This window comes from Alosa pseudoharengus, unplaced genomic scaffold (genome assembly GCF_046254945.1).
Source record: "Alosa pseudoharengus isolate Yale_2024_CS ecotype anadromous, Long Island Sound unplaced genomic scaffold, YU_APseudo_1.1 YU_APseudo_1.1_scf_5, whole genome shotgun sequence".
Classification (NCBI taxonomy): domain Eukaryota; kingdom Metazoa; phylum Chordata; class Actinopteri; order Clupeiformes; family Clupeidae; genus Alosa; species Alosa pseudoharengus.
Window position 1 is genome coordinate 14,717,630 of NW_027468837.1, and position 14,026 is coordinate 14,731,655.

Consider the following 14,026-nt stretch of genomic DNA (forward strand, 5'->3'; position numbering starts at 1 on the left):
TCCTGACTGATGCTTAAGTTCAGCTTCATTTTTGACAGAGTGGTGGAAAGTTTCTTTTTCTATTTTGTTCCTTTTTTTCCCTTTTCTCTCTTTTTTTTGTCGAGCTGCAGTTTATGTCAAGGCCGGCGTTAATTACACCCTCGGTCTGTTGTGAAGGTCACGCTGGGTGCCTCTCCCCTCAGATATCACATTTTGTTTGAAGGAATGCCTCACTCACTGCATTCGCCAGACTCGCTCTTTGTTAGTGGCTTCCCACTAATTGGCAGTGCAGTTTTTTTTGTTGTTGTGTGGGAAGAGAATTGACTGAGGAAAACGTTTGAGAATTAATTGGGAGAGGGATTAAATGTGTAAATTTGTCCTTGTGACAGCGAGGCTTCCTCGAATATAGATTGCCACTGGCATGGTTGCTTTGAGCATTCTTTTTTTTACTGCTGTGTGCTGTACTATTTCTTGCCACATGGTGTCTCTAAAGTTCTAAATATGCAATGTGAAGACAGTTCATCTTCTTACAAAAATACCCTGATAATAAGTCACCTTAAACTAAGCAAATCTTTATTAATGAGTACTAGATCTGAATGATAATTATTAGGTGGATCAAATTCTTAGTTATTTTCTGTGTATTTTGAGTGTCATCCCATAATGGGTGTTATTACATATTTTGTCTTTTGGGAAAGTGGAAAATAGCTCACAAAATTGTAATGTAGACCACACACACACACACACACACACACACACACACACACACACACACACACACACACACACACACACACACCTGTCTTGTCATCAGCCTCCCGCCACTTAGGTACCCACAGGTCAAAGTTCGGCCAGGAGCGGAGCCCAATTTGTGCTGTGTGTGTGAGCTGCCTGCACTCCCATGCAGTATCAGCTGCCGGTGGTGCTGCACCAGATTAACCTTTGCTCAAAGTAGCGAAAGCTAGGAGTGGTAGGGTCAGGGGGTGAGGTGTCAAAGGTCGCGCATGCTGTCACAGCAGCCGCGGACATGCAGTGATGTTTTTTCTGTTCCCAATTAAACTCACGCAGTATGTTACCCCCTCCCCCCAATGTTATTTGCCCTCCTATCGGTTTCACTGTAGCCAGAGCTCATGAGCCATGCTGTCATGTGGTTGTTTATTGGGGCGATTTGGCCTTTCATGATCCATGCCACTCGACGCTAAGTGATGTTTAGTGTTCCATGCAGTCCCATTGTGCAGTCAGTGAGGCCGCGGCGGATCCCGTCAGCGCCACACATCATCCCAAGGGCATCGTCGCTGGATGTGGAGCCAGCCTGACCTAATCTCCAAACTCACATATGTGCAAATTCTCCATTCACTGCACGCTTCGCACTTATTTCCCATAGCCCAACATGAGGAGCCAGGTGTAACTCCTTGTGTTGTTTATGCAAGCAGTGTCTTCTCCTTCGCATCAGCAGTGGTGTATCTGATTCTGAGCCCATTGTCAGGTACAATGGTATCAGAACGACTGGTTCTGTCAGACTCTTTTTGGCCAGAACAGTGAATATTACTGTGGAGTTGACTGTTACGGGGGCAGGGAGAACATTTAGTGCCTGTGACAGCTTTGAATGCAGGCGCGGTGAATTGCTGCATTAAGGTGACACTCGACAGGGAGGATTTGTGTAATGTGAAGCTGTTTGAAATGAGAAGAATGGTTTATTTATTTGATTTTTTCTCTTCCCACTGCCTTTTCTCTCTTTCTCTTTTCTCTTTCTCTCTATCTCACTCTGTCTTTCACTCTCTTTGTCTCACTCACACATACTCTCTCTCTCTCTCTCTCTCTCTCTCTCTCTCAAACACACACACTCTTTCTCTCTTTCTCATTTTCTCTCTCCCTCACTCCCCCCTTGACAAACGGGGCTCTGTGGTCACACAGAGAGGGTTTTTTTTATTAGCGATAGATTTGCGTATAAATGAGCTGCCTGCATCAGGTCACTCAGCCGTACAAACAACCTGTTAGATTTGCATAAATCTAAATGATTTGGCTGACTGGGAGTTGTTAAATTGAGGACCGAGGTAGTGTCAGCCAGACTGATGGTGTGTACAGGACATGGCAGAAAAGATGTGGAAGGACAGAAAGACACAGGGAGAGGGGGGGGGGGGGTGTAGAGAGAAAAGAAAAAAAAAGAGCATGACTGTGAGTGGAAAAACACTGCGAGCCAAGTACATAAAAATAACACTCTCCCAGCTCATAATAGTCACTTTACATTTGGCATTCAATGTCTCACAATTCTTTAGATTACCTACCTACATTCCTCACTCCCTTAATTGAAAGACTTTTTTTCTCAGCATAAACATCCCTCACTATTTCTGATTCATGATTTCTCTTTTAGCGCAACCCCCCCCCCCCCACACACACACACATACACACATACACACACTTGTCGCATTGCTCTCTGTCTCTCTCTCCGGTCACGCGGTGCTTTTCTCTGGTGGTAAATGCCTGGTCTTTCTGAGAGAGGACACGCCGGCTGGCTATTGACAGCAGAAAGACACGCTTTTTGATAAATTGCACAATGGCCCAGCTCGCCGGGGCCTGTCAGAATACATCAATCGCCTGGCTGCCCCATCAGCTCAAGGTAACGCCACTCCGCTTCCCGGCACTGCCACCAACCGCCGCGCGGCAGGAATAGAAGCGCGCGGCAGGAATAGAAGCGCGCGGCATACAGGAATAGCGACGTTTAGCCACGCTCGAAATCTCGTTTGATTCCAGACCAATCTCAGATTTATTACTTTAAGGCCGTCATTGCGCCGCCACCGCCGCCGTTGCGAGATCCCAGGAGTCGGTCGCAGTGGAAAAGCCGGGTGTTAGTCACGCCGTGGGCGGATGGGCTATGTTGTGTGCCGGGCTGTCAGGGTGGAATCAGTTTATATTTACAAAGACTTCTCAATGACGCGGTGTGAGCTACATGAGTAATAGAGGAGCCCCGCTGCGTGGGCAGAGTGCAGGCAGGAGCTGCAGCGCTAAAGGAGTTTCTGATGAGCAATTTTATCCAGCATTTGGTTTATTGATTTTTTTTCTCCATGTGGTACAATATAAATAAGAACATTCATTAATACCTCCTACATGTACATGTACTTCAAACAGATAAATAAACATTACTGGTTTAAACTCGTCTGATGAGATACAGCAAAAATGTACCTACTTAGAGTATTTCTTTTTTTTTTACAAAAAAAATCTGATATGCCTATGCTATTTAGCTGTGTTGAATACATATATTTATTACATATGCATAACATAATTACAACATCTCTATAAACAAATCATGTCATAAAGTGCTTACTGCTGTATTGTTTTCTTCCCCTGGAATCCATCTTCCATACCATAGTTATCTCATTCCCCTTAGGGGCAGAGATATTCAGCAGTGTGTTAGTGCATTGTCTACTCTTTGTAGAGATTAAGACGATGAGTGATGAATGAAAAAGCTCAAAAGCACATATCCCAGATGAGACTTTGTGTGTGCTGTGGGCTCAAGGCAATGGTGAGCCCCAGCTAGAACTAACTCTGGATCAGTGGACTGAACCAGACAAAAAGAGAGACAGAGGGATAACAAGAGAGAGAGAGAGAGAGAGAGAGAGAGAGAGAGAGAGAACAGGGATGGCAAGTCTGTGAATTTGTGAATCTGTTTGTATCTACAGTATGTAAGACAGAGAGAGAGAGAAGGAGAGAAATAGAGAGAGAGAGAGAAAGTCTGTGAATGTGTGGAGATGTAAAAAGTTGATGCATCCTTTTCACCTTTTCTCTTTCTCTTTCCATGGCTACTTTATTTGGAAGAAAAATTTAGAAATTCTGCAGTGTGTTGATTGTGACCTTGGAATAGTTGACAGTGGGGTGGTAAAGAATTGCTGATTGAAAACAGAACAGTTGGCTGGTGTATTTGTGTGTGCGTGTGCGTAGTATGTGTGTCTTTTTTTTTTCCAGAGGACTTTGTGTGTGAATTTCTGAAAAAGGGACAGACAGAAACCAAACAGAAAAGAGAGGAACTCAGGAAGAGAGTGAAAAAAGAGGCTAAAAAGGTAACTGGAGAAAGAGAAAAAGAGTGAGAGATAAAAACAAGAGAGAGAAAGGGAGAGTGAAGGAAAGAGTGCACGGAGGCCTTGCAGAAGCCCTTTTTGCCCCTTTGACCTCATTATGCCAGCAGGAGGCAGTGGTGCCTTTGTTCTCAGCGCTGCCTGTGACAGGGCCGTCCGCCCCTCTGTGCCCCCCCCCCTCCCCCCCTCCCCCCCACACACACACACACACCCCACACACACACACCCACCTGCTCCTAGCTCCTCTCCGCCGCGGTCCCCAGCACACTAACGAGGCCGTGTCTCTCAAAGGGGAGCAGCAGCAGCAGCACGGCCGTGCACACACACACACACACACACACACACACACACACAAACACACACACACACACACACACACACACACACACACACACACACACACACACACACACACACACACACACACACACACACACACACACATACACACACACACACACACACACACACACTTGTGCCCCGTGCCGACATGATGCAAGACGCCACACTAACTAGAGACAGAAGAGTGCATTTTCACTGCAGTTTTGGAGGGAGAGAAGGATGGAGAGAAGGGTAGAGAGAAAGGAAGGGGGGGTGAGAGGGGGGGGCGTAGTTGATGCGCTGTAGGTGATTTGAACCCCATGAGGTCTTCGGTTTTCTCATGCAGTACATGGAATTTGACTTGGTAAACTAGACTGGTGAAACCAGATTTAAGGGTTGAGTTTCGATGACCTTCATGAATTTATGTCTACAACCTAAGATGCCTCTTATTGAAGAAAGAGAAAACATCAGAAAAGAAACACTATTCTGTACCGGCAACTCATGTTTAGAGAAATGCAAACAGATTTCAAATATGAAATGAAATGGACTTTTTTTTGTTAAAGAAGTATTCTATCCGTCATACGTTTGGAGGGCAAAAAGTCGTGGGTAGTCCTATTCTGTAATTTAAAGTCTGAAATGAATCGGGTGTGTCTCGGGGGGGTGCAGAGCAGTGTGTTCCCCCTCTAGTTTCTTCCTTATTACCCATCTGGGTCCCCTGTCGCATGCCCTCTCTGCCTCCCTCATCCTCATCTGACACTCGCTGGGTTATCGCCTGTTTGCTGCGAGACAGTGGGCTTGACAGAGCCGGGCCAGTGAGCAGCACGTGCAGCCGCGTTCTAGTCGTCCAGAAGCAATCACCGCACGCGCATGCGAGAGAGAGAGAGAGAGAGAGAGAGAGAGAGAGAGAGGGAGAGACAGAGAGAGGGAGAGACGGGGAGAGACAGTGACAATGAATAGTAAGAAAGACGAGAGATATAGGACAGATAGTGTGTGCACATGCATGTGAGAGAGAGAGAGAGAGAAAGTGTGTGCGAGAGAGAGAGAGAGTACACCTCCTAATTCATATCTAAGCCTCAGCTTTTGAAGATGCCACCAGTGCTGTTGTGGTCGGGGAGGAGTGGTGTGGGTGCAGGTGCTATCAGCTGGCTAATCTGCCTGGGCTGTACAGTCCACAGGGAAATGACCAGAAAATGGACCCGATGAAAGCGTGTCCTTCTGAGAGTGAGAGGAGACATTCACACGGCCGTCCCTGAGGAGAGGACAAACAAACTTTACTTTGTGCTGGGGGGAGAGAGGCCATGACCCCTTCCCAATGGAAACCTCTCTGTGAGGTGTATAAGACTGGGGGTATCATGTGAGAGCATGTTTATGCATGTGAATGGATATTTGTATGTGCGAGTGTGTGTGCCTAGTGAGATGAAGGACTCTCTTTCTTCAGAATCTGTGAGCTAACACACAGTCTCCCAGGAGGATGTAGACAACCATTTCCATCATAGTGCTATCTTAGAGTGTAATCTTTGTTTAGGCTCACTGTAGGGCTATGAAATATATTGCTAGGTTCGAGTGATTCTCTTAACAAACACATGCGCACACATGCGCGCACACACGCGTCTCATACACACACAGAAGCCTATCGTTATGAATAAAAAATCGCTGTTAGAGGCGCTAGTGTTTGAGATTTCCTGTGTGGATTTTTGTACTGTAACAATTCTTTCCTCACTAGGAGACGTTGTATGTTTACTTGTTCAGCCTTCAAGTGCAGCTGGTTTGGATTCACAGCTACTTTTTTTTTTTTTCTTCTTTTTTTTTTTAAATGAAAAATGAGAACAAGAACACTAGAAAACTGTCAGCGCGCACCTCTGCAGCCCTGAGCTCAGCGTCTCCACATTAATCAGTCGAGATCCTCCTCTTCTCCCCTGACCACCGCGGCTGCACCCCGACTGACGCAACTACGTTCCTCCTCTGCCGTCCACGCTGGTCCTGTCCTGTTGGCATCGGACCCCTCCCGAGGCGTCTTTGTCTTCACCCAGCTAATTTTTCAGGCATCCCTTTTCATTGCTGCTACTCGGTCACTGGAGAGGGCAGACCCTCAAGTCCTCTCAGTCTGTCAGGCTCTTGTGTTATTTACAGAGTGGCAGTCGAAGCTGTATTTATTATGTATACACCACTCTCTCGCTCTCTTTCTCACTCTCTTTTTTTTCTCTCTCCTTCTCTCTCTCTTTCTTTCTTTGCTCTCTCACTCCCTGAGAACTCGGGCGAGAGTGAGAGAGAAAGCCACCAGAGACATCCAGGCCTGGCCTGTCTCCAGTATCTCGTTAAACACCACCACGCTCATCAAATATAGATGATTGAGAGGCATCAGGTGGTTTATTATGACTATGAACCAAACGACGAAGAACCAAAAAACTCCACATGCAGCAACTTTTTTTTTTGGTTTAAAAGAAGTTTATTTGCACACTTTATTTAAATGAATCTGGCAGTCCACTTGGTCCTCGCCATGAGCTTGCATACTTTGGAGAGGAGACTTTCGCTTTTAATGTTAATGATGGAGCTCGCTGGAAAAGAAGGCAGAGCCGATGCATACATTTGAATTTACAACCAGATGACAAAGGGAGTGTGGGAAGCTGCTTGGCTAGAGTGTGTGTGTGTGTGTGTGTGTGTTTTAGGATGATTCTGTGCTTTTTTTAAAGAGAGACTCTAAATAATTCATCTGTTCTTTTGTTTTCATGTGTAAATGATGAGAGCTCACTCTAGTGAACAGCTCTGTTGCTATTTCAGTGGTCTGGGAGATTGTACGCTATTAGTGGGTAGTAAGGCAGAAGAAAAAGACAGCGAACTCTTTCATTTAATGCATTGCCTCACACTCCTCTTTTTCCTTCCTCCTTTCTTCTCTTCCTTCCTGTCCTCTGCCCTTGTCCTCTCTCCTCTCCTCACCTCTCCACTCCTCTACCCTTTGTTTGTGCCCCTCTCTCCCTTCTCTCTCCTCAACCTCAGCCCACTACCAGGTGAAGCAGGGTACGTGTGAGGTGGTGGCCATCCACCGCTGCTGCAATAAGAATAAGATCGAGGAGCGCTCCCAAACTGTCAAGTGCTCCTGTTTCCCAGGCCAGGTCGCCGGGACGACACGGGCACAGCCCTCCTGCGTGGAAGGTGAAAGACAAATCTCCTGCCTGCTGTGTGTGTGTGTGTGTGTGTGTGTGTGTGTGTGTGTGTGTGTGTGTGTGTGTGTGCGTGTGTGTGTGTGCGTGCACATGTGTGCACATATGTCATGTGTGTGTGTTTTGTGGAGGATTTTTTTTCCAGCCATTTGGTTTTTACTATTCACATTTCTCACAGCAATAACTAATTTTCACCCCCTGAGAATGCACAGCAGCTTCAAGTTACTTGGTCAATGATGTGCAACAAATGCACTAAGGGTTGGGTCTTCATCCATCATAAAGTTTGAAGGTGGCCTTTACAGCCTCCCAAATTCTCTGTCCTCTGGCCCTTATCTCATTTTCAGTGGATAATGTGACATTAAAGGGTTGTGCACAGCAGTCTAATGCATCTTTTCCCTGTTCGTATTTGCCCCGTGTGTATTATGAGATAAAACATGTAGCATACTGGTCTGCAGCTGTCCTCGGATATGAAACCAAAACCACAGAAGTGAAAATCGTTATTGGTTTTGTTGGCGTGTTGTATTTCGTGACCATTTTTTTGACAATAACCGAGGACAAACAGGAACTCTTCCTGCACACCATTGTTGGGTTGTTAATATTTCCGTTATTTTTTCTTATCATTTTATTCAGGTGTCCCCGCTCTGTACATAGCACTGTGTATCGTGAGTGTAGTACATGGTTACTGAGTCTATATCTGTGCAAGGTTAAAGGGTATATTGGCTTTGCTGTGTTCTTGAAACAAGAAGGAAAGGGGGTCAGCTTTGTTATTTCCCATAATTCTCTACCCTTATGTGAGACCTCTGAGGTCATGACCCCCATCAGCCGTAGGGTCCTGTATTACCACTTCTCCCTTTACACCACCCACTGACCCACCCTCCCCACTCTCGCTTTCTCAATACAGAGAAGCTCATACACTGTAAACCCGGACAAGTTGAATGAACTCAAAATGTTTGAGGAATCTACCTCAACATTTTCAATTTATTTACCCAATCAATTTGAGCTAAAAACAAATAATTGATTTGAGTACCAGAAACTCAGATGTTTATATTTAAAGGAAAATTTCGGTATTTAGCACTTTGAGTCCCTTTTCTGGTTTGTTTTGGATGAACTAGAGAGGTGGACACCAGTGGCTTAACTATAGTAGGTGCAGCAAGTGCAGTCGCACCAGGGCCCGTGACCTCCCGGGGCCCGTTGCTACCCCTGCCCTGCCTCCTTTTTTTTTTTTTTTTAGAACTTTAGAATGTTAGAGCACGGAGAGTGAAGCGTCACTTTGACGATCTATCGGAAGATGAGCGCTTAACCGATGCAGAGAGATACTTCAAAGTGCAGGTATTTAATGCAACTCTGGACATCATAATCAGTCAGATCTCCCAAAGATTTGCAAGTATGCGGGAAACTTGTCATGTGTTTGAGTCTTTACGTCCTATGACCCTATGCTAGCCATGCAAATAAATCACTGTTTTACACCATTTACGAGGCTCAATGTATCTCCACACTTCATTGGTAGACTTCCAGTAGCAGCAACTGGAATCCATGCATTTCCACGGAATTATTTTTGGAATCTGATCCCTTATCATACCTGTTCATTCTTACACGTCGCTCGACTTATCGTGACTAAATTTAAGATGGCTGCAAACGCTAAACTTCGTGAAGATACTGTCTGTATAAATCGTCTTGTAAGTAAACTACCAGTGCTTTTTCAAAGTTCTCAATGTCTCGTTTTAAATGTCAGGGCCCTCGGAAGTCTACCAATTAAGTGTGGAGATACATTGAGCCTCGTAAATGGTGTAAAACAGTGATTTATTTGCATGGCTAGCCCGATGCCGAAGCACCACCATTGAAAAAGCTGTTGGTAGCATCGGCTAACTAGCGCCAGATTTTGGAGTGCAGGGGACAAGCCGAGGTAGGCTATGAGACATACGTTCACACTCGGTATCATGTTTCAACACACTTTAGGTCAATATCACACCGGAATTCTCCTTTAAAGCAGAGATTTCACAGAAGTCATCTATTTTTCAACTTGCCAAAATGCTGGTGGTAGATTATGACAGTGTAACATCCACATTCGGGGAAGTGTGTACTCATGTTGTTTCTGACATTGCCTGTGACTGTGGCAACAGCTAAGCGATCTTTTTCCAAACTCAAACTTATTAAGACCTATACCTAAGGAGCAGCATGGGGCAGGAGAGGCTCCGTGGGTTAGCTATCCTGTCCATTGCAAATACGAGAGCCAGAGCATTAAATATTGGGAACATCGTTGACGATTTTGCACAACGAAAGGCTCGTAAGATGGCCTTTTCTGCTAATGGCCTAATTCACGCATGTTGGGGATTGTATGCATATGAATAATTTTATTTGGTTTCTGGACGGTTAAATAAGTTAGGCTACATTAAGTTTTGTTTCTGCGCAGTGCGAGTTTATAAGCAAGCAATCTACGCTTGCAGTTTCAGCAGAGGGTTGAAGAGGCGCATTGAGTGTTTCCATAATTCCATGCGAGTTGATGTTAATGCAGTAATATTAGATTACCCTGGCCTGCAGGCTGTTAATAAAATTATTTTTTAATGTTTTCACATGTAATGGATATGTAGTCGTGTGTTTTTTATTTGAAATTGTAATCTGTAACTACTAAACTACTTCGGTGCCTCAGGCCCTTTGCATAAACAATTGAAGTCACCCTTAATGTGTATTGCATGTATCAGAGCTAATTTATCCTGGGCCAAAGTTCGTCGGTATGGGGCCCGCGTAGCGCTCTCGCACCTGGGCCCACCATTGGTTTGTTACGCCACTGGTGGACACCGAAATGTTGACGATTGGTTCTGTCTCGACTTTTATGACTCGTTTTGAATCGCCTTTGACTACTTCAGAGTGGCTGCCAACAGGCACACTCAAACAACCCTTAACGTTCGTTTTCAAAACTGTGCAACTCACCGAGACAGTTTCTGTCGTGTTTTATTTGGCATTTTGTAAAATCCCATTGATTTCTGTTGAAGACTCATTGCACATTGATATTACTGCACCACCGTCTATGCTTCAGGTTCAAATATTGAGCCGAAGTTTATACACGGTTGTGAGGTGTCTGGAAAAATAGTTCCACAATAGCAAATAAGACGGCTAGAAATCATACATTGTGCTGTATATTTGATTTTAATAATCAACGAACACCACTAACCACTCGGTGAGTTGCACAGTTTTGAAAACGAACGTTAAGGGTTGTTTTATGTTTGAGTATGCCTGTTGGCAGCCACTCTGAGTAGTCAAAGGCGATTCAAAACCAGTCAGAAAAGTTGAGACAGGACCAATCGTCAAAATTTCGGTGTCCACCACTCTAGTTCATCCAAAACAAACCAGAAAAGGGACTCAAAGTGCTAAATACCAGAATTTTCCTTTAAGGTGGCCTCAGGCAATTAAGTCAATATCAAATCAATTCAATAAAGTTCACTGTGCATAAAACCATATCAGTGTCATCAGCATTGAAGCCAAAACTGTGTGACATCTAGGTCAGCTAATCAATTATACTTGACTAAGCAGTTTCACATTGACAGCACAGAGAATTTATGCATATAGTCAGGTGGGTCTCTCTTTAAATATCCCTCTCTTCTGTTGCCCTGACCAGTCTTCATTTACCAGCATTCACACATTTAACCGCATCTATCCACCAGCATATGTCAAAGTTCACCACAACGACACAGACCATGTACAGCATTGCATCAGTATTTTAGTGCAGCCAATACTGTTATATCCACACCCTGATAACTATATCTGATCATTTCAACATTGTTAACAAAGGATTGTAGGGGTCAATTTCTCAGAATGACCTACACTCTAAACAGCATACATGTCAAAGCAGAACTTAATGACACACATTTTTCCAAGTTATTTTGGTATTGTAGTACAACTAGCATTATCAGAAACATATAAAACTATTGAAAACCTTGGTAATCTTGGTAACACTCAACACAGTTGAGATAGATAACTGTGCTGTTCTGGGAAAGCATCAAGCAGAGAGTGAGAAAGGGAGAGAGAGAGAGAGAGAGAGAGAGAGAGAGATAGAGAGAGAGAAGAATGGTGGGAGTCACTATCTCTCGCCCTCCACTGGCCTCTCCTCTGAGAGAGGGTCAGTTCAGTCCCAGCATTCTGGGTCTCCTGCTAGGAAGCAGTTCTTCATATCCCACAGTGCAGGCCGACTGACTTGGATTTTTCACCGTAGTCTTCAAGTGAAGAGACTCTTGCTGTAAAGTGAACTCAGAGAAAATAGACAAGGATGATATCAGCATTTTCTGTAAAAAACACAGATAAACCTGTGCGCTGAATCTCCCCATAACTCTGTGAAAAGATGTCATCAAATATGGGTGCCTTCCTTTGATTCAACTTGCTCTATGTATTACTTTCGAGTAGTCATATTCCAAATAAAAACCGGCATCTTCCCTCACTGCAGGCACAGTTGCACTCTGATACACCATTCTGTCTCAGCGTTGGTGGATACAACATTATGCAATACCATACTTGTCGCTAAGTAAACAGTAGAAACAGCTAAAACATGCTGTTTCTAGACTTGGCCATTGGATGGCGCTTTCTACATTCACATTCCATCCAACACCTCAGCCAGAATAAAAATTCTCTGGCAGCCGTTAGCACTGTTTTGAACATAAATAACTTTTACAGGGGTGGCTTTTCAGCTCCATAATGAAAACCTTACTTTGTAATTTAGCTGTATTTTTTTTTGTTTTGGCCAACTTTTGCCCACATCCACTTGAGCGGGAATAAATAATGTGTCTGTGAAGGTCGGCGTAATTACCTCTCGTCAGAGAAAGTCTCCGATTCTTTCCTTTTCTTTTTTATCACTACCTGCCTTCTGCATTCCCCTCATGAGCCCCGAGCGAAACCTGGACTATCAGGCCCAGTCTCTGTCTCTTTTAACCTGCAGGAAGGGAATGGGCCATTAAAAAACTATTATGGGCTGTGCTGAGAGAACAGAATAGTGGTGTCTGGGGACGGACAAGGTGCATGGGAGAGGGAGAGAGAAAGAGAGAGAGAGAGAGAGAGAAACACACACACACACACAAAGTGAAAGAGAGAGAGAGGATGTGTGTGAGAGAAAGGAGAGTACATGAGGAACAGGTAAATGAGTAAAAGAGAGAGATTTTTTTACATTTATTTCATCATCTCTGTTTGCTGAGGGCTCCCCTGCATCTGTGTAGGGTTTTCCCCAGTCAGTAGCCCCTAGCTGAGCAGAGCCCCATCGTGCCCATTGACCAGGAAATCACAGGTGCACGGACGGTTCATACTGTACATATAAACATGTTTGACAACTAAGTAAAATCATATTAGATTTGACAAAACTACTCGATTACTGTAACTATCGATATGCCATCCCCACTATGTTCAGGAGAGAGTAAGAAAGGACTCCGATCTTCACCTTTAATCATGAGGGGTGAAGACAGATCTTCTCTCGCTCTTCCTTTTTTTAACGCTGCCTGAGAAACAACACATTAACCCCCACGGTCTATATAGCACAATAAACTGTTTATTGTAAAAGCTGTTTCACACAACACCACTCACTGGTCCCATGTGGACTATAAATATTTGCTTGTAAATTAAAACTATACTTCATTTACTTCATTTTCATACTATTGCATACTAGGGTTGGATCATTTGAGTACAGATTGTCATTGTCCGGGTGTACATTGAGGAGATATTAACAATCAGAGTCCTCACAGATAAAGGGAAATTAAAGGGCCAAATCGGCATTCTCTCCCTTTTTATGAGAATCCTTGACCTTCTACCCCCGTCATCAGTAGCTGCACACGAAATCTGATTTGTCAGGTAATTTCTTCTGAGTGGACAGACCATGTTTAAACCTCAACCTCCATCTCCCTTCACCTATGAATCCCCAGTGCTTCCCAAGGGCCTCTTCCCGGCGAGAAGGGCCGTTCGGAGGCTTTTCTCACCCCACCTTCCCATGTTAATGAAACGCTTGGATGGTGTTTAAAGACAAGCTCCTGAAAGGGTGTCTGGACACGTCTCCCGTCTCCCATCCCAATTCTGTCTCCCATTTGAGAAAAATTTAATTTATTATATCCAATGAGAAGTGTCCAAAGAGGTCAACCATATTTATTCAGGCCCATGGCTTTTGACTGGTGTGAATTATACTGAGTTATTATACTGCATTAACCCGTGTCGAGGGCTGGTATCACCGACCTGAGTCAATACTCATCTAAATCAGGTCATTTCAAGCTCTGTAGTGCAATGTTGGAGGAGCAGGCCTAATCTAATACAATGGCGTAAATGGATTTAGATAGTTATCAGGCCATGGTGCACTTTCTGTCGGGAGGAACTCAGTGTGAGGTGAGCTACTCTCCCTCTCTCTCTCTCTTCCCTGCTGCTCCTCACTGTGATCACTCTCCCTCTCTCATTCTCTCTCTTTTAATCTTTCTCTCTGCTTTCCCTTGCTCAACGTCTCCCTCTTCTTCGCTACACCTCCTTACTGTCTCTCTGCCTTCA

General features: G+C 44.5%; 1 protein-coding gene across 1 annotated transcript in view; it reads left to right on the forward strand.

The window, feature by feature from the left end:
• tafa4b (TAFA chemokine like family member 4b) overlaps window positions 1-14,026 on the forward strand; it is a 32,464-nt gene that overhangs the window by 1,659 nt on the left and 16,779 nt on the right. The window contains exon 3 of the mRNA XM_076268687.1: window positions 7,362-7,517. Coding sequence (XP_076124802.1) covers window positions 7,362-7,517 — 156 coding nt within the window. The remainder of the gene's footprint in view (window positions 1-7,361; window positions 7,518-14,026) is intronic.